The sequence below is a fragment of the Equus caballus genome, chromosome 28 (assembly GCF_041296265.1).
Source record: "Equus caballus isolate H_3958 breed thoroughbred chromosome 28, TB-T2T, whole genome shotgun sequence".
Taxonomy (NCBI): domain Eukaryota; kingdom Metazoa; phylum Chordata; class Mammalia; order Perissodactyla; family Equidae; genus Equus; species Equus caballus.
In genome coordinates this window covers 9,816,880-9,837,781 of record NC_091711.1, presented here as the reverse complement: position 1 = coordinate 9,837,781, position 20,902 = coordinate 9,816,880, and the positions used below count along the sequence as shown (strand labels likewise).

Here is a 20,902-nt window from a genome sequence, read left to right as displayed (position 1 = left end):
CCCAGTCTAACAACATGCTGTATGATGCTCTCTGGTGATGCTGGGCAGCAGCAATGGCCGCCACAGCTCCCAGTCAGCCCCACGATCACAAGGGCAAACAACTGATGCACTTAGAACATTTGTACCTAGACAGCCATTCTGTTTGTTACTTGCAGTACAGTGTTCAATGAATACATGAGATTTTCAACACTTTATTAGAAAATAGGCTTTGTGTTAAATGATTTTGCCCAACTATAGGCTGATGTAAGTGTTCCAAGCACATTTAAGGTAGGCTAGGCCAAGCTGTGATATTCGGTAGGTTAGGTGTATTAATGCATTTTTGAGTTGTGGTATTTTCAACTTATGATGGGTTTATCTGGATATAACCCCCACTGTAAGTTAAGGAAGATCTGTATGTGTCTTCCTAAAAGAAGAAAAAAATACCCAGACAGGCACACATAAAAAATGTTACTGTTTGTCTGTCACACTGGAGTCACCTTAAAAGGCTGTCTCCTGGCTCGCCCAGCGCTGCTTCAGGCTTCACCTGGCCACTGAGGACGAGGACTGGGTATCTCTGCACATCGTACCAGAGTCAGGCTCATCGCTGTGTTGCAGAACACCTGATGGGAAGCTCTGGTATCTTTTGAAACTAGAGTTTACTGACTGCTAGGTCTTGGGCTGAATTGGCCCACAGGTAGACATATTTTGTTTGGCCTACACAGTGTTTTAAAAATTTGAGCTAACAAATCAAGTTCAGATTTCTTTCTTCTCTTTAGAAATATGCAATATTGGGCCTGCCTTCCAGAATGGCCATAGATCCTGGAGCTTAAGGAACACAAGCTTTCCAGCTGATCCCTGTGTAGTCTATTTTACCCCGTTGTTTTCTTATCTGATCCTGTATGCATTTGCATTTGCATTTGCAATCCCATATTAAATTAACTGTTAATTCAGATATGCATATTAATAAAGACCAAAAGTCTCCAGTTTTTCAGCTATAGAATTATTAATTAAAAGTCTCTTTACCGTTAAATGCAACTAGGAAGATTTTGTGTTATAGTTAAAAAAAATATATATCACTGATAGATTATCACCACTCTTCTCCCATCTGTCTAATAACAAGAAAGCAATAATAAGACTACATTAATCCACTGCTGCTTTCCCAGATTATCTTCAGAGTGACTTATGAAGGTAAAATTTGATGTTTTGAGTCAATTAAGTTCATCGTGCTTTCTTAATTATTTATATCTTACATATTAGTATCAGGAAAGAGAGCAAAATTGCCAGTTGTAAGCAATTGTGACCTTGTTTGTAATATGAAAAAGCTGATAACAGAGTAGACTTCCATCAGGAAGAGAACGTATTATTAAGAAGAACTGTAGAAGCAGTACAGAAGCTTAGCTGGTGGTTAAGCTCATGTCTTTTTGAGCCGTCTGCCTCTGCTTGAATCCTGCTTCCATGACTTTCTAGCTGTGTGATCCTGGGCAAATTACTCTCTGTGCCTCGGTTTTCTTCTCTGTAAAGTAGGATAATAATAGTCACACTTCTGAAGGTTATTGTGAAGATTAAATGAGGTTAATACATGTAAAGTGCTTAGAGCAATGACTGGCGCACAGAATGTTCCCAGTAAATGCTAGCTCTTGTTATTTTATTCATACTCTGAATCCTGTGTAGCTGTTAAAAGAAGGAGGTTGACATGGAAACGCTCCAAAAAATATTGAATGGGTGAACACTTTAAAAATGTGTTTAATAAAACAAAAACACAAAAGCAGTATATTTCTGTAGGTTGTGTGCATAGAAAAGTCCTGCAAAGATAGTGTTTTCGAGAAGGCTAACTAACATTGATCAGTTCTGGGGATTGGAATAGGATAGGGTATACTAAAGACGGCTTTTAGCTTTATTTGTGTTGTTTGAAATTTTACCTCATGTATCATCACATAATTTTAAAAAGATAAAATCCTTTAAAAAGATGCAGAAAACTGGACTAGTAATCAGAAAAACTAGATTCTAACCTTATTTCTCTGAAAATTCCTTCCAGCTCTAAAAAACAATGAAAAATAGTTCTTTTACCCTAACATGCTTGAATTCTGAAAAAGACTTAGAATTTTACACTCTATAGTCTACAGAGCTAAAAAATTGAGAAGAAATTTCCCATTTCTAATGAATTTTAAATTTTTCTATTGTTTTTCTAAAATAGGTGCAAAAGAAAAATTACCGAGAAGAAAAGAAAAGAGCCACAAAGGAATTACTCAGTACAATCACAGATCCTTCTGTTATTGTTATGGCTGATTGGTTGAAGGTCAGTTTGTGTTGAATTTTGAGTTCACATTGCTGGGTGTCTACCTACTAGAATAGGAAAGCCCAGAGGACACCTACAGCCTGCAAGATGAAAACAACTCCAAGGATGATTGGTGTTTCCTGACAAGCTATTAATTGTATCCCAAAGGTTCTACATTCCAGTCTTAATGGGGAGAAGGAATCTTAGTGTCTCTCTTGACAATAACATCAAATATGGATAGCAGTTCTTTTAAAAAGGCTTTTTGATTTGTATGACATTATATAGTCTAATCAATATGCTGTGAAGAAATAATTTGCTATTCAAATTATTTATTATTATAGTAGACTTGGTATATGCATTATTGAGAAGATATGACACAAAGTTAATATGAAAGTTATCATTTGAAAAGGATTAATTTTCAGTAAGACATCCATATGGCTGTTTCCATACCTTATTCTTCTGGCCTCTGGTTATCCCCACTTATTTTTATTTCCTTTTCTATCATCCCAGTCACTCTGTCCTCTTTCTCACTCTTATCTGAAGGATATTTGGTAGGAATCTTACAGACTACTGCTAACTTTAAGAATGACCCTCTGAGACCCTTAGGCCCAAGAAGTTTCAGTACTTGGCATCCACCTGAAAATCACCCCAGCGCTGAAGTCTGTCCACTTTCGCAAAGAGTTAGTTTCCAACCTAAAATCCTTATGAGATCTGTCATGAATTCTCTTTCTAAAATGGGGTCTAGTGACAGTTTCCCTGATAGTTCAGGTAATCTGGGGTCTTCTTCAATGTTGTGCTGAAAATACCTCTGACTCATTTTGGCTCTACTTAGAAGTCTGTAAGCTCCAGAGCTCACCTGAGTTTTTCAGAGCTAAACCTGTTCTTGTCTTTGACATTGGGTTTCCCCAACCAACTCCCCCAAAGTTCCAACACCTCCCCTGGCTGACTTTGTAAACCTTACCTTCATTCTGATAATTTGCTATCCACGTTCTGCTGTCACATCTCCAAGATTCAGAATATCTCAGGTTAACTGTTCCTTTCACTTCTCTTGTCTTTCCATCTCTTTTAAATATACACATACTTTTTCTTAAAGATTTTCCCTTTTCTTCATGCCTGGCTCCAAACTCCCTCTTTCTAAATTTTTCTTGTTTGAAGTTTCTGTGGTATGCCTATTTGGGGGGTTTGGGGGCCCTATATTTGTTTCATAATTTAGGTAAGTGCATTAAGACAAGAGGTGTTTTATATTAAATAAAAGTGAAGATAATTCTTAGTTTTTAATCTAAATAGTATATGACTTTTCAGTATTGTAAATTCAGTGATTTGCATAGAAATACTTTTAATGGATTACAGAAATAGAAATTGATAGGAAAAACTAGTTATAGACTTATTGTTGAGATAGCATTAAATCCTAGGATGAGGAACATTTTATGGACTAAAGAGAGATTCATGTAAATTGTGTTTTAAAATTTCCCCCAAGAAATTTGTATGGCACACTTTATGTGATTACTAAGAACAAAGTAATTAGAGAGGGTAATGTTTGGGGCTGGAAGGACGTTCTTCCCTCTTCCTACCACCCACCGAATATTTAGGGAATGCCTGGTGCGTGCTGACAGTGTTCTCAGCACTGTTGATGTAGCAGTAAGGGGGAAGAGTCTTAAAAGGTAGAATAATCTTATATTCACTCAAGTAAAGTTACAGCTGTGACAGATGCCAAGAAGAAGAGAATCTCGGTACTGGGAAAGTATATTTTAAGGACCCTGACCTGGCCCAGAAGGTTAGGAAAACCATTCTACTTAGTACGTTATTTTGAAACTGTTGACCCAGGCTCTCACTAGAATTTAAGTTCCTCAAAAGCAGGAGCCATGCTATTTTTGTGTTTATTTGCAGTACTTGCCATTTAATGGCTTTTTAAAAACTATATACTGAATCTAAAGCTACATTTTATGGAAATTGTAGATTAAAACATCCTATTTGCCATTACGAGATTTGTATCTCGTAGAGCAGAAGGAAGAAAACAGCTTTATTTCTTAAATAAACTTATCTTTCTGTAGATTCGTGGTACTCTAAAGAGCTGGACCAAGTTGTGGTGTGTGTTGAAACCTGGGGTGCTACTGATCTATAAAACCCAAAAAAATGGTCAGTGGGTAGGAACAGTCCTTCTGAATGCCTGTGAAATCATTGAGCGTCCATCAAAAAAGGATGGCTTTTGTTTCAAACTTTTTCATCCTTTGGAGCAATCTATTTGGGCAGTGAAGGTAAGTAAGCACTTGTTACATAGGTAAGGTAAAGATGACAATCTATGAGTGGAAGTGAGATAAATAGATTAATCTAAAGGTTGCTGTCCTCTGCCGGGGCTTATAAGTTTGTTTCGATTTTCAAGCACATCATTCCTCTGTCTGTGTCTGCCCACAATGAAATGTACACCAGAAGGGATTGTTTACCTTTAAGATCTAACTTAAAAATTTCTCCAAATATGTTTCTCAAATTTACATTGTACCTTCTTATCTCTTGTCTGCGGGGATTCAGTTTGTACTGTTTTCTTTTTTAATTTGCACTTTGTAATATTGCATCATGTTTACTGTAAGTGCTTTACTCTCTATCAAAATTGTAAGATCCCTTAGAATGGAAGCTACCATTTGTTTTTGTGGTCTTTCCTGCGGTGATATAAGTATATGGTAAGAAACCTATAAACAGAAGCAGTCCCACTTACTCTTAAGACAGCAGCTGTCTTTGAAGATGGAGCTCTAATGCTTTTATAACTAAAAGCATTACTGTGGTCACTCCTGTGTTGTAAAAGCATAAACTTAATCAGGAAAATAGAAATACCTTATTTGTTTAATCACCAAGGAATTCTACAAACAGTAGACATGCAGTATAGTACATGCTAACTCAATAAATGAGTTTAAGTTTTTACAAAGTGATCATTGTTTTAGTTTCTAAGAAGGTCACTTACACTCAAATAAAGGTTTTGGAGCTACTTATTTAAGGAAAACAACCTAATTGAGATTAGGGCTAACTAAAAGTAGCTTCAGCTTTTTGATTTTTTAAATATTGCTTACTTAGGCAATATACGTACGCCTAGGAAAAGACGTGGACTTTTTACCTTTATTTCCGTAGTCTGGAGTCGTAGCAGGAATAAATTTAGGATTACAGGGTTAGTTCCATTCTAGGATTAGGTACTTCCCACAGGGGAAGGAATTTAACCCATAGAACCTCTTATATTTATATATCATGTGATTCTCAAGTGAAAAAAAGTTACTTTCAAAACATTTTTATGTACAGTGTTTATTCTTTACTACTACTCTTAGGAATTGTAAGAATTATAATGAATTTTTAAACATTAAACATTTTTAATGTCAAATTTATTTAATTCCAAATATTGGTGAAAGGGAAATTTGTACAAGTATATGAACATCAGAATATTCTCCACAAGCAAAACCCACTTAGGACATTGTTTAAATTAGCTTCAAAGTCAGTGTCTGTAATTAGGAAATAGTAATGTTTATGAGTTCTTAATTGGTGTAAGGGACTCTTTTGAGCATTTTTACATGGAGTAATCTTTATTTAATTCTCACACCTATTAGGAGCATACAGTTTACCCCCATTACCCAGATAAAGAGGTTGAGGCCTAACAAGGTTACTTAAGTAATTTTTCTAGCGTGGAGCCAAGATTGGAACTTAGGCAGCCTGACTCAAGGTCCTGCTCTATACTGGTTCTTGGAACTGGCCCATAACTTATAAAGCTATGTGAAAATACCCAAGGGATATGATGGGACTTGTTAAAATCGTATTGTTTCTGTGTTTTTGATTTTGAATCTGCATCTTTACTTCCTAATGTTTATGCTTTTTAAAATCGTTTTATTCTTTGATCTGACAACTTAAAAATTTATGCTTTTTCTATCAAAATTATACTATAAATTCAATCCTCAGGTTTTCTTTCCAGATAAGAACTGAGTCCACCTAAGATTAGCCTTGGTTGATACCGGTTACTGTAGAGTTCGTGGTGGTGTGTACTCTAAAACAACCCCAACCACAACCAATAACAACAAAATTCCTCTTTGTTTCTTGTTTCTGGAAAAATGAAATTAGCTTTTATAGTTGGTATTTATAAACAAGATTATCAGTTATAAAATGGAGCTATTTTTCTCTAGACCTAATCAAAATTCATTTTTCTTTTTCTTGTAAATTGTAACTGTATTTCCAGCTGCTTCTTTAGGCTTCTAGAAATTTAGTATTTCTTATCTGAGGAATGGAAATTCTCTGTTAAATTAAAATTTGGTCTAGTATGGTAAATTTTAGGTTTCTCTTCAACATGTGAACAATATGCAGAAATAATATTTTATAACCATAAGTTGTTCAACTTTCTGGTAAGGAGGTATATTTGTTGGAAGAGGAAAACTTTCCTTAATACTTAACATTTGCTTTCTCATGAAGCATGAAATTAAAGCTTTGTTTCCTTTTAAATTATAATCCATGCCTAACTTAGATTTTACAGATAATAATGGATAATATAAAGTTGAGATTTCATAATACTGTACATCATTTATCTTGTTTATTTTGCCTTTAAGGGTCCAAAGGGTGAAGCAGTTGGATCCATAACCCAGCCCTTACCCAGCAGTTATTTGATCATCCGAGCTACTTCAGAGTCAGATGGTAAATACAGATTTTGATGGATTGGATTTTTGCTCCTTTTTTTTTTAAAGAAAAATTTTTAGCTTTTTTTTTTTTGCTGAGGAAGTTTCACCCTGAGGTAACATCTGTTGCCAATCTTCTTGGTTTTTTTGGTTGAGGAAGATTTGCCCTGAGCTAACATCTATGCCAGTCTTCCTCTTGTTTGTATGTGGGTCATTGCCACAGCACGGCTGATGAGTGGAGTAGGTCTGCGCCTGGGATCGGAACCTGCAAACCTGGGCCACCGAAGTGGAGGGCGCCAAACCTAACCACTACACCACAGGGCCGGCCCCATTTTGCTCCTCATTTTTAAGGATTTATTTTATATACCACTGTGTATTTTCCTTTGGGAACATCTGTCTTTAGTGTGGTATTTGCAGCAGAGGTATTGTAATCATAACTTGCTTAGAACACTAAATATAATTAACTTGGTCAACAAACAGTGAAATCTGATGGGAAGGAAGCATTGTATCATGAATGGTAAATTAGCACTCTGGAGTTTTCTTCGTCATCCTCCGTTGACACATGAACACCTTTTTGACTTGGTTAGTGTTCTCTGTGGTAACTCATTGTTTTATCATTGTAGAGGTATGTTTAATACTATTTGTATTTTATCACCAAATATTAACCCTTACAAGACACATGTACACTGGTTGAGGTTTTTTTACATAAGACATTCAAGTACAAACTTCTGTTCTTTACTTAATAACTTAATACTTAGCTCCTCTAGCAAATATGGAGCTTTAGTTACATGAAAGCAAGGTAACTTTACAACTTTAGGAGTTCATAGTGGATTTCTTTCTCACTTTTATGTCTTATAATTTAGGCTAGCTTAACCTAGGGAATCTTGTAAACTTCCAAAGTTTACTTTTACCAGATGATTATTTTTAAAATTAAAATATTATAGGCATGTGCTTTTGTCATGAAAGTGTTTTACTGGGCTGGTATCTCCAGCAGATCTTGAAACAAACATGTATGAGTTTAGGAGCAACTAACAATTTTTTCCTGCTAATACTGTTCTAAATTTTAATTTAAAAAATAAAGTTATTACTGTTTCTATTAATATGGCAGTTACTGACAGTATTGTATAAGCATTTTCCTGACTTGAAAATTTTGAAACATGTAAGTAGAATGGATGCTAAACCTGAGGATAGACCTTTTATCCACAACAAAACATTATTTTAGATGGTTTGTTTATAGTAGCAACGTAACCCCTTCAGTATATTTTATGTACCTTTTTTGGTACCTTCAAATTATACGACATGTTAATGTTCTAAGATTTTAAAAATAAGGTACATTTATTTTCAGTTAGATGTAGTTTCTAGTGCTTGCTGTGCTGTTCATTTGCCAGTGGTTTCTAGATGCTTAGTATGTAAAAAGCACTTATTATACTGAAAAATTGCATTGAGAAATCCTGGTAAGATTTTATGTTCAAATTAACTTTTCCAGTGCATGTTTCTCAAAAACATCATAATACGTTTAAAGCTTAGCAGTGTTAAGTTAAAATGAATGCTAGTGTGGATCGTTTCTTGAGTTATACTGCTTATAAATCTGTGTTCTTCTAGGAAGGTGCTGGATGGACGCTTTGGAGTTGGCTTTGAAGTGTTCTAGCCTTCTTAAACGTACAATGATCAGAGAAGGAAAGGAACATGACCTGAGCATTTCATCAGAGAGCACACACGTGACTTTGTATGGCTTGTTACGTGCTAACAATCTCCACAGTGGTGACAACTTCCAGTAAGTAGATAGTGCCACTAATTTGGTGATTATTTTGAGGCTGTGTTGTTCACTAGGTTAGTAGGCCGGCCTGGAATTTTTCTGGTGTATCTAGCATTGAAACTTGGCTGTCTTCTTCCCATTATATAGCCGAAGGCCTGGTTTAAGATTTGTTTAGTTGTTGTGATAAGGTGTAGAAAGTTACTTCCTTGATTCCAGCTAATGTAAATTACTTGTTCTTTCCCAAATACAACCATGCTAACCATCTACCTTGTCTTTGTGCGTGGTGTTCCCTCCATCAAGAATGATTTCTAGTCCTCCTTGCTCTTTTTTCCTGTCATAAACCCATGTTTCCTTCAAGACCGATTTCACCTTTCCTGCTTCATAAAAATGAGATGTAACCTGTCCTTCTATTGTTGTTCTATAGTACTTTTTTTTTTGGCACTTGATTTGGTCTACCTGGTATTTGTGGGATTCTCCTGTTACATTGTAAGTGTTTTGAGTTGAAAGTGTATCCTGTTTGTGGTTTTATTCCCTGAAGTAGTCATTGTAGTTAATACTTTTCTCCAGTGAAACTCAGAAGCACTGTTGGAGACTCAGAGGTTTGTTGAGGTTAAGATCTCTTCTGTTGCTTTGCAGGAAAAATAGACTTCCCCTTTTCCTGTCTTGCCCCAACCCTCAGCTTCTGCTCTGCAGCCTCTTCCCATCAGTGTTGAGGTTCCTCTCCTCAGAGTTAGGCTGCTCCTCTCCTCTCCTCCATGTAACCTGAGCTGAACATTTTTTCCTGTCATTTGGCTTGACTCTTTTTTCTTTGCCCTCTTTAAAAACCTCCGTTACCTGACCTTTTACATCCTTTCTTTGCAGATCTATAGTCTGGAGCTTTATCTTAATTCCCAGTAGGGGAACCTGAATGGGATAGCATTGGGGGGTGCAACTGATATAGGGATGGGGTTTTTGTCAGGGCCTCTTCCCAAGATGTTTTCCTCGAAGCTCCTCAGCTATAAACAGTCCATTATTTTTACTGACTACCAGGCAATCTTTAAATGCTCTTACTTGGGGATCTTAAAAATTTATCTGTTTCACATATTTATTCATTAAAATTTTTGAGCCTCTTTTCTGTATTAGAACCATAGGTGTTTTCTGTATGATTCACCAAATTGTCTATAGGGAGGTGAATCAGATATAATCCTAATTTTGAATCCAGTACAACAGTTTATATTAGCTATGTGATCCTGGAGAGATGTTTTGTTTTGTTTGAAACCTATGAAATGCCAGGCAGCTATAAGTAGTGGGAAGATAATAATGACCTAAACAACCAGGGGGGACCGAGGGTAATATGGGATCAGGAGAATTTAGAGGGTGAGAACATGACATCCAGCTGGGGAGTCAGGGAAAGGATCAGTATAACAGACTTTACAAAAGTGGAATCAACATGTCAACCTGTTCATTTGGCTGTGTGACAGAAGACGGGCTATGAGTTGATGCTGCAGAGGTGAGGGAATGGGAGCTTCCTTTTGAGACTTAGAGTCTGTTTGGATGTAAGGGACAGGGAGTGGAATTCAAGTGATGATGTTTGCAAAACTTTAAAATCAACAAGAGGTGGTCTAAAATTTTGCTTTTGGAGTTTTGCCTCAAGTGGTAGAAAGGCAAAGAGCTCAGTGCCATCTTTTAGTACTTCCAAGGTTTTAATTTAATTTCTCAGTGCCTCCATTTGCTAACCTGGAAAGTGAGAATAATAATATTACTTATCTCAGGATTATTTTGCAGGTTAAATGAGTTACACGATGAAAAAACTTAGGCCAGTGCCTGGCTCGTAGTAAATTCTCAGTAAATGTTACACATCATTCTTATTTATAAATTAAATATTCTTAACCTCCTTTATTCTTCCTCATAATAATTCTTTTCTTTAAGGTTAAATGATAGTGAAATTGAACGACAGCATTTTAAGGACCAGGATATGTATTCTGATAAATCCGATAAAGAAAATGATCAAGAGCATGATGAGTCTGACAATGAGGTGATGGGGAAGAGTGAAGAAAGTGACACAGATACATCAGAAAGGCAAGATGACTCATATATCGAACCTGAGCCCGTGGAGCCTTTGAAGGAGACCACCTACACCGAACAGAGCCATGAAGAACTCGGAGAGGTGAAAGTTTGTGATCTTCAGAGATTTTGGTTTTCTAATTCTTGGGACTTTTCAAATGAAATTGAAGATACTTGTTTGACCTATTGCTCATTTTCATGAAAGAGAATATTTATATGATGCCTATTTTGTTTTAAAAGTTGCATACCTATGGAATATATCAGGATTTATAAACAACTAAACACATATACTCACACAAATACCAATATATTCTATTAAATTTAAAGTTTACGTTTTCCTCAGGTTTGCCTTTGAAATAGGATACTACTTGATGTCATTGCCAGGTACAAAGTAAATACAAGGAAACATGAGTTTATAACTTTCTTGTTACTGCTAGTGCATAGAAGTAAATATGGTATAAAATAAGAGAGGATAATGTTTTTTATAATGAATTCTTTGTATATAGCATTCACTTTGATGTTTCTTGCAACTACTCTTTTTACCTAAATTTCACAGCTATAGACTTTATTTATTGCCTAATGTATTTTAATACTTAGAATACTCCTATAGATAATTCATATTTTCAACATTAGCTGTCTTGTCTACATATCTATGTGTCTAAAATAAATATACTGTTTCAGTATTTTTTGTTAATTACTAAAGGCAGGTGAAGCTTCTCAAACAGAAACTGTGTCTGAAGAAAACAAAAGCCTTATCTGGACTCTGCTGAAACAAGTTCGTCCTGGCATGGACCTCTCCAGGGTGGTTCTGCCTACATTTATTTTGGAGCCTCGTTCTTTCTTGGATAAACTTTCAGATTACTACTATCATGCAGATTTCCTATCTGAGTAAGTGGATTAAGTGGATTCTCATTTCTTAAAATAAAACACACTTGATGATTTTAGAGGTTTTCAGAGTGCTAACTTCAGAGGTTGTGCCTTACCAAATCAGGCCCTAATGAGCTGGCACTCTCTCCTCTGCCACTTCTGTAGTTGACCTTAATAAGGAGCACGTTTAACAAGTTGCTCTGATGTTTCCATTCGTGAAGTTGAATTGAGAGATCACAAGCTTGCCAGGGGGACAGGAGCTCTGTTCCTCACCAGCTAGTGCTGCTGTCGTGGCTCCCTGACCTGTTCCCTGACCTACCCCAGGGAGAGGGGTTGGCATTCTTCATTCTCCTTCACCTTTGTCCTCATTTGGGTCCCATCCTGGGGCTCGTGCTTTTGTTTATGCTTATCTTCTCTGCATGCTTGTGACGCATGTGCAGCTTACCACGACTGGAACGCCCTGCCAGTTTCTGGCTCATGGCATAAATTCCCCACTCTCCTCTTTGCTTTTCTTTCTGCCAGCTGATCCTGAGTGTAATTCTGCAGGAGGCAGGCATAAAGGAGATGAGGAGGAGCTGTCCACCTTTTTCCCAATAGTTCCTTAGAGAACCAGTAAAAACCGGCAACTTTGTGCATGCCTTTCCAAGTTTCATCTGTTACCCACCCCATTCCAGCAGCAGTTTCAAGGCACAGTGTTTCCTAAGATACTAAGTTCTGGCCCTGTGACCTGATTTTTAGATTCTGCATCAATATCTGTATTCAGTTTATTAGTTGCATCATTAGCCTATTAGTTGCATTAATGAACATTGCAAAAAAAAATCATAAGCTGAATAAAAGGATAATTGATAGACTGGGCGATTTTGCAAATTAAGTCATAAACAAAGTGTTAATCTCCCTAGAATAAAAAGGGCCCTTAGAAATTGAATGAAAATGCTCAAAACCTAATAGAAAAGGAGTGGAGGAAATGACCAGGCAATTCAAAAATGGAGAAATAGAAACAGTCCTTAAACATGTAAGCCTCACTCAAAATAAGGAAATTGCAGATTCAAACTATAATAAGGTATATTTTTCATCCATCACGTTGACCAAAAATCCAAAAGCTTTTATACCCCAGTTCTCCTTTATAATTTATTATAGTTCTTTCTTTTATAGGTCTAGAAATTCATTTCTTTCAGAATATGAGGCGTGTTCCTGTGAATGACAGTAAGATCTTCCTGAGAGCTGCTCATTTTCCCGAATTGAAAGATTGCACTTTTCTGGCCACAGACTGTTGCCAAGGCAGTGTGGGGCAGCAGGCACTCGTACAGTGCTGCTGGGTGATCCGGACTAGCACAGTGCCTTTGAAGGGAAGCTGGCAGTGTTTACCAAAATGATAGAGGCGTTCAGCCCTTTGACCCAGTAATCCTGCTTCTGGGAATAACTCGTACAGGTGTAACTACACATTTACAGAATGACATATATATGCAAGATTGTTGCAGCCAGGTGGGGAATAGAAAAAGATTAGCTAACTCAGGTGTCCAGCCACAGCTGACTGGTTAAATAATGTGTGATACATGCACACATAGGAAGAACTCTATAAACTGATTTGGAGGGATCTTCAGGATTATTTGAGTGTGCGAAAAAAGCAAGGTACAGAAGAATGTAGTTTGCTACCTTTTTTTTTCTATAAGAAAAAGGTACCTATTCATATTTGCTTCTTTATGCTTAAAGAAAAGTGTTTATATAAAAAAAAAAGCTTAAAAAAAAAGTTGCCTATAGAGGCTGGCCCCATGGCCGAGTGGTTAAGTTCGCGCGCTCCGCTGCAGGCGGCCCAGTGTTTCATTGGTTCGAATCCTGGGCGCGGACATGGCACTGCTCGTCAGACCACGCTGAGGCAGCGTCCCACATGCCACAACTAGAAGAACCCACAACGAAGAATACACAACTATGTACCGGGGGGCTTTGGGGAGAAAAAGGAAAAAATAAAATCTTTAAAAAAAAAAAAAGTTGCCTATAGGAGGTAAGTAGGAAGAGTATGGAGAGATGGGGCGATAGCAAGACATGTCTACTTCTTTGTATTGCTTTGAGTTTTGAACTCTGTATTCTATATGTATGTAATTTTAAACAAAATTGCATAGTAAGAGAATTTAAGCTCCACTGTAAGATAGGAAGAGAGCAATCAGAGTCGTTACTCTTGAAAATACAACTTTTCCACTTGGCACAGTTGTCAGTAAGCCTAGGCCTGGCCTCTTCCCTCTGACATTTCATCTTCAACAGACACCACACTGGCCCTTCAGACATGCTCTGGGGAGTAATAAATGGTTAAGTTGTTTTATATATGTATAACAATTCTTGGAGAATATGTATATATGAAAACGTCTCAGTAGAATTCACTTCTGACATACACAGTCAATGTTTTGCAATGTTTATAGCAGCAGCAGAGGGGCAAGGGGGCATGTGAGTCATGGCTTTTAAAAATTTCTTCATTAAAATTAAAATCATTCTTTGATTATCTTTATATTGATAGAGTTTGTTCACTATGGATAATCAATTGGGAGCACATAGGGGAGGTCGAAGGCTAAACCCTGGTTAAAACCTTTCTGATTGGTTTAAATTATTTTAAATCTTCTGTATTTGTGATTTGAAACTTCTATTTTGTACTAGGGACTAAAAAGTCATACGATCCTATACTTAGGGAGGCCCTTTGCATGGGCAAGGCTAGTACCAGCATATTGTCCTCCCTCGTGTACTACAGCGCTCACCAGTTATTGTTGATCTCCTCTAATTGACATCAACAACTGAGAGTAGACTAAATCCAGTGAGCATGGTCCTTCCCTGACATACGGGACTGAAGGCTTCCAATGAAATTGTTAATGAAGCTGCTTGGCCACTGCCCATCATTGCGAATGCTAGGCATCACGCAGTGCTTGAATCTCAAAATCTGTGTTTACTTTTATCAGTCACAGTTTCTCACAGAACCCCCAGCAACATAAGTGGTTCTGCAGAACCCCAGGAGAGAAGCCTTGGTTTGGAGAGTTTCAAAACTACTTGAGCAAAGACCTGGGTCATTTGTCAAAGAATAAGAATAATTGGGAGAAAAGTCACCAGATTATGAAAAATGATTCTTACAAAGTGATTTACGTGGTTGTTTTTGCCATCTATTTTAAATATGAATTATGCTTTCCAATTCTATATAATACTCAGTTGTTGACTTGATAAATATGAGGGAGAATTTGTGATATATTCTGTAAAATTTTCATGTATACCATTTTGTTTTTTAGGGCTGCTCTCGAGGAAAATCCTTATTTCCGTTTGAAGAAAGTTGTGAAATGGTATTTGTCAGGATTCTATAAAAAGCCAAAGGTAATATTTATGTTTTACTTTCTTTAGCCTTATATGAGTTCTTTATTTTTCATGTTATCTTTAGATTATTTATTAAGGATTGCATTACAGGGCCTCTTTGAGTTAGCAGAATTGCAAAATACCTGGTCGTTTAGATCTGTATTATGGTTTAAGTTATTTACCTTTATTTCCTATCACTCACTACTGTGAAATTTTATAAGGATAGCTCCCAGATGATACAGTTAGTTAAACCCATCTTGACTGGTTTAAACTATTTTGAATCTTATGTATTTGTAATTTGAAACTTGTATGTTTTTTACTAGGGACTGAAGAAACCTTATAATCCTATACTTGGTGAGACTTTCCGTTGTTTGTGGATTCATCCCAGAACAAACAGCAAAACTTTTTATATTGCTGAACAGGTATTAGAAATGCATGTTACAGAAACAAGACCACTTTGGAAGTTATTGGGTTATTTTTATAGAAAATATTAACTCAGTAAACTCACTGTTGATTAACCTTTTTAATAGTGAACATTTGGTAAACATTTCACCTTTAGTACTGAATACTAATAAATACCATACTCATAAGTATTACTGTTACAGTCATGGAACCGTAGGACCAAAAATAAATCAGTATTTTTTTCTGCTTCTGTCCCATTTGGGGGGTATTTTTGGCAAAAATTCTTGAGTGGTTCTCCAGTTCCTAAATCAAATTTACACCCATTTGTCTGGAATTCAAGGTCCTCCGTATCTTTCTAAATTTATGTCAAGTTACATGCTTCTCTGAGCCCTCTACAGTAGTCAGGCCTGTGCGTTCACCATTAGGTAACCTGACATTGCCCTTCTTTTGCCTCATTATTTTTAAATTCAGTTCTCCAACCCCAGTATTTCTGCCCAGCTATTTTTTATCTAAATAGACTCTGACCCACTCATCTTTCATGATCCAGATGACTGCAACTTCTGGTGATTTCTCCCGTCTCAATCTTCTGTGTTATTTTTTGTGATTATCCGTTATGATGTTACTTTAACACTTGTATTGTATAACTTTTTACAGAATATTTATTTCCCTAATTGAATCGTTAGCTCCTTGAAGGTATACCCTCCCCATAATGCCTCTCCTTTTGTTGTACACATAGTAGGCAATCAGACAATATTTCTGAGTTTTATTCTTTCATAATTTAATCATATGCATCTATATTCATGATTCTCAGTCTTAACGGCAGTCCTAAGAAACCTGAGGAATATGACATTCTCTCTCACTACCAATGATTCCTTAATTTAATAGTTCTCACTTAGAGTGTAAGGAGGATGAGGAGACAATGTGTTATTTGAAAAACCTTCTTCTTCCCTAGAGATTCAATTTCAGATTGAAACCACTCATCTATATTAATTCTTAAAAAATTAATGATAATACCGTCTTGCATTTTAGTTCATTGTAATTCATTACTAAATTGAGAAGCTTGAGAAGAGTTTAATTGATTTTAGCTTTGTCTCATTTTTCAGAAAACATAAGATGTGTATATATATTGAAAATACTAGATTGTTAACCTGTTTGTCAAAGCTTTTGTTAGTTTCCTACAGCCTGTTCAGTAATCTGTATGAAGATAGCCACTGTATTAGTTATCCATTGCTGTATAACAAATTACTGCCAAAACTTAATGGCTTAAAACAATGCCCATGTATCGTCTCCGACAGTGAAGGTCAGGGATCTGGGAGCTCTTAACTGGGTGGTTCTGGCTCAGGGTCTATCAAGAGGTTGCAGTCAAGATGTCGCTAGCTCTCTAGTCCTCTGAAGGCTCACCTGGGCTGGGAGGCTCCACTTCCAAGCTCATCACCTGGCTTTTGACAAGAAGACTTAGTTCCTCACCACATGGTCCTCTCTATAGGGTTGTTCACAACATGGAAGCTGGCTTTTCAGAGCTGAGGTTCTGAGAGAGAGAGACACCAAGATGGATGCTGCCTTATAACCTAATTTCAGAAGTGACACACTATCACTTCCACATAAACTAACTTTGGTACAGTGTAAGAGGAGCCCACCTACTGGTTGTAACACCAGGAGGGTGGTTTCTATAGTCAACAGTATTTAATTTTACTACTTACCAAACGTTTCTTCTTATTCATTATTAGAATATACTGTTAAGACAAACTTTTGATAATAGCATAATAATATGCTTATGTTATTCTATTTTATGGTTTTTCTGTGTTCAACAGGTGTCCCATCATCCACCAATATCTGCCTTCTATGTAAGTAACCGAAAGGATGGCTTCTGCCTTAGTGGTAGTATCCTGGCTAAGTCCAAGTTCTATGGTGAGTTTCCCCTTGTCTCAGTCTGCACCTTTCCGAAAGGTAGTATTTTCTGGTGAGCTTTTATATAGACAACGTCTTGGGCTGTTTTCAGCAAGAAATTCCTATGTCATTTTAAGTATCATCTTTATTTGATTAATGGCCTTTCTTTAACAGTGTTTTTCTTTGCCCATTCACAAATAGAGATATGACTCATTTTATGTAAGTATTTATATGTATATAATTTTATGTAAGTATGTATATAATTTTACGTAAATATTACATACATGTAAATTCATCACAAATACTACATATCAAAAGACAGAGTAATGATTGCCCACTGTGGCTAGATGCATTTATTTTGCCTTTAGCTCTACTAAGGTTTTTTAAGCACTTCAAGGTACCTGAGGGATTGATCTTTCTATTTAGTCTTTGACTAGAGAGAGATTCCAAGTACAGTTAGAATACTTGGTCCAGGGTCAGTCAGTAATGATCCTTAACCTCAGACCAAATAACATACTAATAAAAACTGTTATAAATGCAAGGGAAAATAGAGAAATAAAGTTACAGTAGGAAACCTTAATCTCAAAACTGCAACAATTCAAACAAATCATAGCCCAAAACTATACACCAGTAGAAAATATATAACGTTAAGTGCTTTTGTTTTTTTTTTAATGAACTTGTATATGGAGAAAAATCAATGAATTAACTTTCAACTGAAGAATTTTAAACCTGAGAGAGAAAAAATTATGGTAAGATAGGAAAAATAAAATACATCAAGAGAAACCCAAGGTCTACTTTCCTGAGAGGGTGGAGAACGACAGATAAGTCTGTGACAGGGAAATATAACAATAGTTTTTGACCCAGGAGCATGGTGTATGCCTTTATTTTTCTTTAAGATGTCTTTTATTTCCCTTGATGTTTTTGTTTGGATTTGGGTTCTGGTTTCTTGCCTAGTTTTATGTCTTACTTCTTTCAGAGCATGAATGTTGTCTTCTGAAGGTTACGTATATTTGTCATCCCTCCCCACGGCACCTTCAATCCCTCCCTGCCCCTGGTCTGGCCAGTGCGAATGCCTTTTATGAGTGCATGCTCTACCCTCCTCGGCGTCTTTGTTGCGTGCCCGGTGCATAGCTCACTTCCTGGGATTACTTCAGCAGCTGGCCTTCTTTGTTCTATGTTGTAGTATAGTTTGTGTATATCAGAGCTATCTGTTCCTTTATAATTTCAAAGAATTTATGAAATTCAGGCTTCGTAGGGGCACTTTTTTGATTACTTCCTCATTTCTTCTTTGATTACTGACTTGCTCAAAAGAAACTTCTTGTTGGGTGAGTTTTGATAGTTTACATTGTTCTAGGAATTAGTTCATTTTCTTGAGTCTAAATTAAGCTAAATTTAAAGACATCTGGGCAGGGTATATTCTTCTTAACAAGTAGTCTCTCTTTCTTGACATTTTAATGTAGTTAAATATCAATTTTTCCTTTGATGGTTTTTGCTTTTGATGTCGTGTTAGAAAACCTCACTTCAGCTTACACAATAATTCACTTACATGTTCTCATACTTTTATGCTTCCATTGCTCTTTAACTTGCTTGGGATTTATTTCTGTGTATATAGTATGGGTAGAGTGAAGCAAGATCACAACTTTCTTTTCCCGAAAGCCCATTAATTTTCCCAATACCTGATTTATTTATCATGGGTTTTAATGGTGTTATTTTCTATTTCAAGGGCTGTCTTTTCTGATCTATTGATCCATCTTTTCTTGTACCACTGTTATATGCCCTAAGAACCACTTATTTTTAAATGGCTTCTAGTATTCTGTAGAGCAGATAAAATGTAGGTACTTAGCCACTCTGGCTAAGTTGGGTTGAATAATTTATCATCATTTGGGAGAACTGTTTGTGTTTTTCAGGTGGTATTCATGAACTACTAATTTCAGTATCACTTCTAGTATTAGTTAAAATTTTGGCATCCTGAACTCCAGTCTTGACTTACTAAATCAAAATTGCCGGGCTCAAGAATACATTTTTAAAGTCTCCTGAGGAAATTCTAATGTACACTAAAATTTGAAATGGCTTATGATATACTGTTAAGTGGAAGGTGGAGTATAAATAATATATGCACTGAGTCAACTCTGCTTTTTTTTTTTAAGATTGGCAGCTGAGCTAACAACTGTTGCCAGTCTTCTTTTTTTTTATGTCTGCTTTTGCTTCCCAAATCCCCCCAGTACACAGTTGCATATTTTTAGTTGTAGGTCCTTCTAGTTGTGGCGTATGGGACACCGCCTCAGCATGGCCTGATGAGCAGTGCCATGTCTGTGCCCAGGATGCAAACGGGTGAAACCCTGGGCCGCCGAAGTGGAGCACGCAGACTTAACCACTTGGCCACAGGGCTGGCCCCTCAGCTCTGCTTTAAAACATGCATACATTCATGCATAGGGAAAAAAGATGCAAGGAATTATATTAAGATTTTATGATTACCCTGGATGATGGAATTATGGGTAATTGTTTTGGGTTTTTCAACTTTTCCATGACGAGCAAGCATTTCCTTTAAAATAAGGGAAAATTCAGTTATTTTAAGATCCATTATGGTTATGAATACTATATAACACAAGAGAAATGATTTTATGATGTACTAATACACGTAAAAAGTTGGATACAAACAATCTGCAGTTTCACTGAATTAAGAATGTATGTGGATAATAATGATTGAATAAGGTCCTCCTAGACCAATCCTTCTCCTCTAGGCATCTGGCCGTAATACAAAAAACAGCTTCCTGAAGACACTGAAGAGAGAGCAGTTGCGGGCGAATTCTGCGGGAAGTCCACACTCGTAGAACAGGAATGAAAAAGAATAAATCCCTGTTTTCAGGGCTTTAAGCCTCAGGTCAGGTGCAGTTAGCAGGTGCACTGGTGGAAACATTGCAGTCTTTCTGGCCTGGGGAACCAGATGCTAAATTAAGAGAAAGCATGGCCACTGGACAGACAGCGGGGATCTCAAAAGGAAAAGAGCCAGAAAGGGGGGTCTCAAATTCTCTCTATCCGCTTCTCTGGCTAAATCCAGAACAGAACTGCCACCCAAAAACAAAGTTTGTAATTCAAGTCCAACCAAATAATTGCCTGCTAAAACAAAGGAACAATTCTCAGTGGAGAAAAATAATAGAATACAGAGTCTCCACAACTTGACATTTATAATGTCTAGGATAAAATCCAAAATTACCTAACTTTAAAGACCCAGGAAAATAGACCATATTCTCAAAGGAAAAGAAAATCAACTAAGACCAACCCCAAGATATAGTGTTGGAAGTAGCACACAAGGATTTTAAAGTGGCTATAAGTACCCTTTAGTAAATAGAAGAAAATATGGTCACAGTGAATGAAATGAAATAGGACAGCTTAGCAGGAAAAGTAGAAATATATTTTAAAAATCAAATAAAAATTCTAGAACTGAAAAATTCAATATTTGAAATTAAAAATTCATGAAATGAACTTTACAACAGAATGGAATGACAGCGTAAGTGACCTTGTAAATAGATCAATAGAAATTATCCAATGTGGAAAGGACAGAGAAAAATTATTTTTAAAAATGAATAGAGCCTCAGATCTCTTATATCACATGTTCTAATACATGGGTTATTGGAGTCCCAGAAAGAGAGAGAAAATGAAACAGGAAAAAAGTGAGTTTAAAAAGTGATGGCTAAAAGTTCTCCAAATTTAATGAAAGGTATTATATTATATATTCAA

The 20,902-nt window shown here is 36.5% G+C and overlaps 1 protein-coding gene across 11 annotated transcripts in view; it reads left to right on the top strand.

Moving 5' to 3' along the window:
• The window catches only part of OSBPL8 (oxysterol binding protein like 8), a 196,329-nt gene that overhangs the window by 142,048 nt on the left and 33,379 nt on the right, over window positions 1-20,902 (top strand). For all 11 annotated transcript variants that reach the window (XM_070254190.1, XM_070254193.1, XM_070254195.1 and 8 more), the window contains 9 exons: window positions 2,174-2,275; window positions 4,306-4,509; window positions 6,823-6,907; window positions 8,491-8,662; window positions 10,553-10,790; window positions 11,391-11,575; window positions 14,815-14,896; window positions 15,199-15,297; window positions 17,089-17,185. In XM_070254190.1, the coding sequence (XP_070110291.1) occupies window positions 2,174-2,275; window positions 4,306-4,509; window positions 6,823-6,907; window positions 8,491-8,662; window positions 10,553-10,790; window positions 11,391-11,575; window positions 14,815-14,896; window positions 15,199-15,297; window positions 17,089-17,185 (1,264 nt within the window). The remainder of the gene's footprint in view (window positions 1-2,173; window positions 2,276-4,305; window positions 4,510-6,822; window positions 6,908-8,490; window positions 8,663-10,552; window positions 10,791-11,390; window positions 11,576-14,814; window positions 14,897-15,198; window positions 15,298-17,088; window positions 17,186-20,902) is intronic.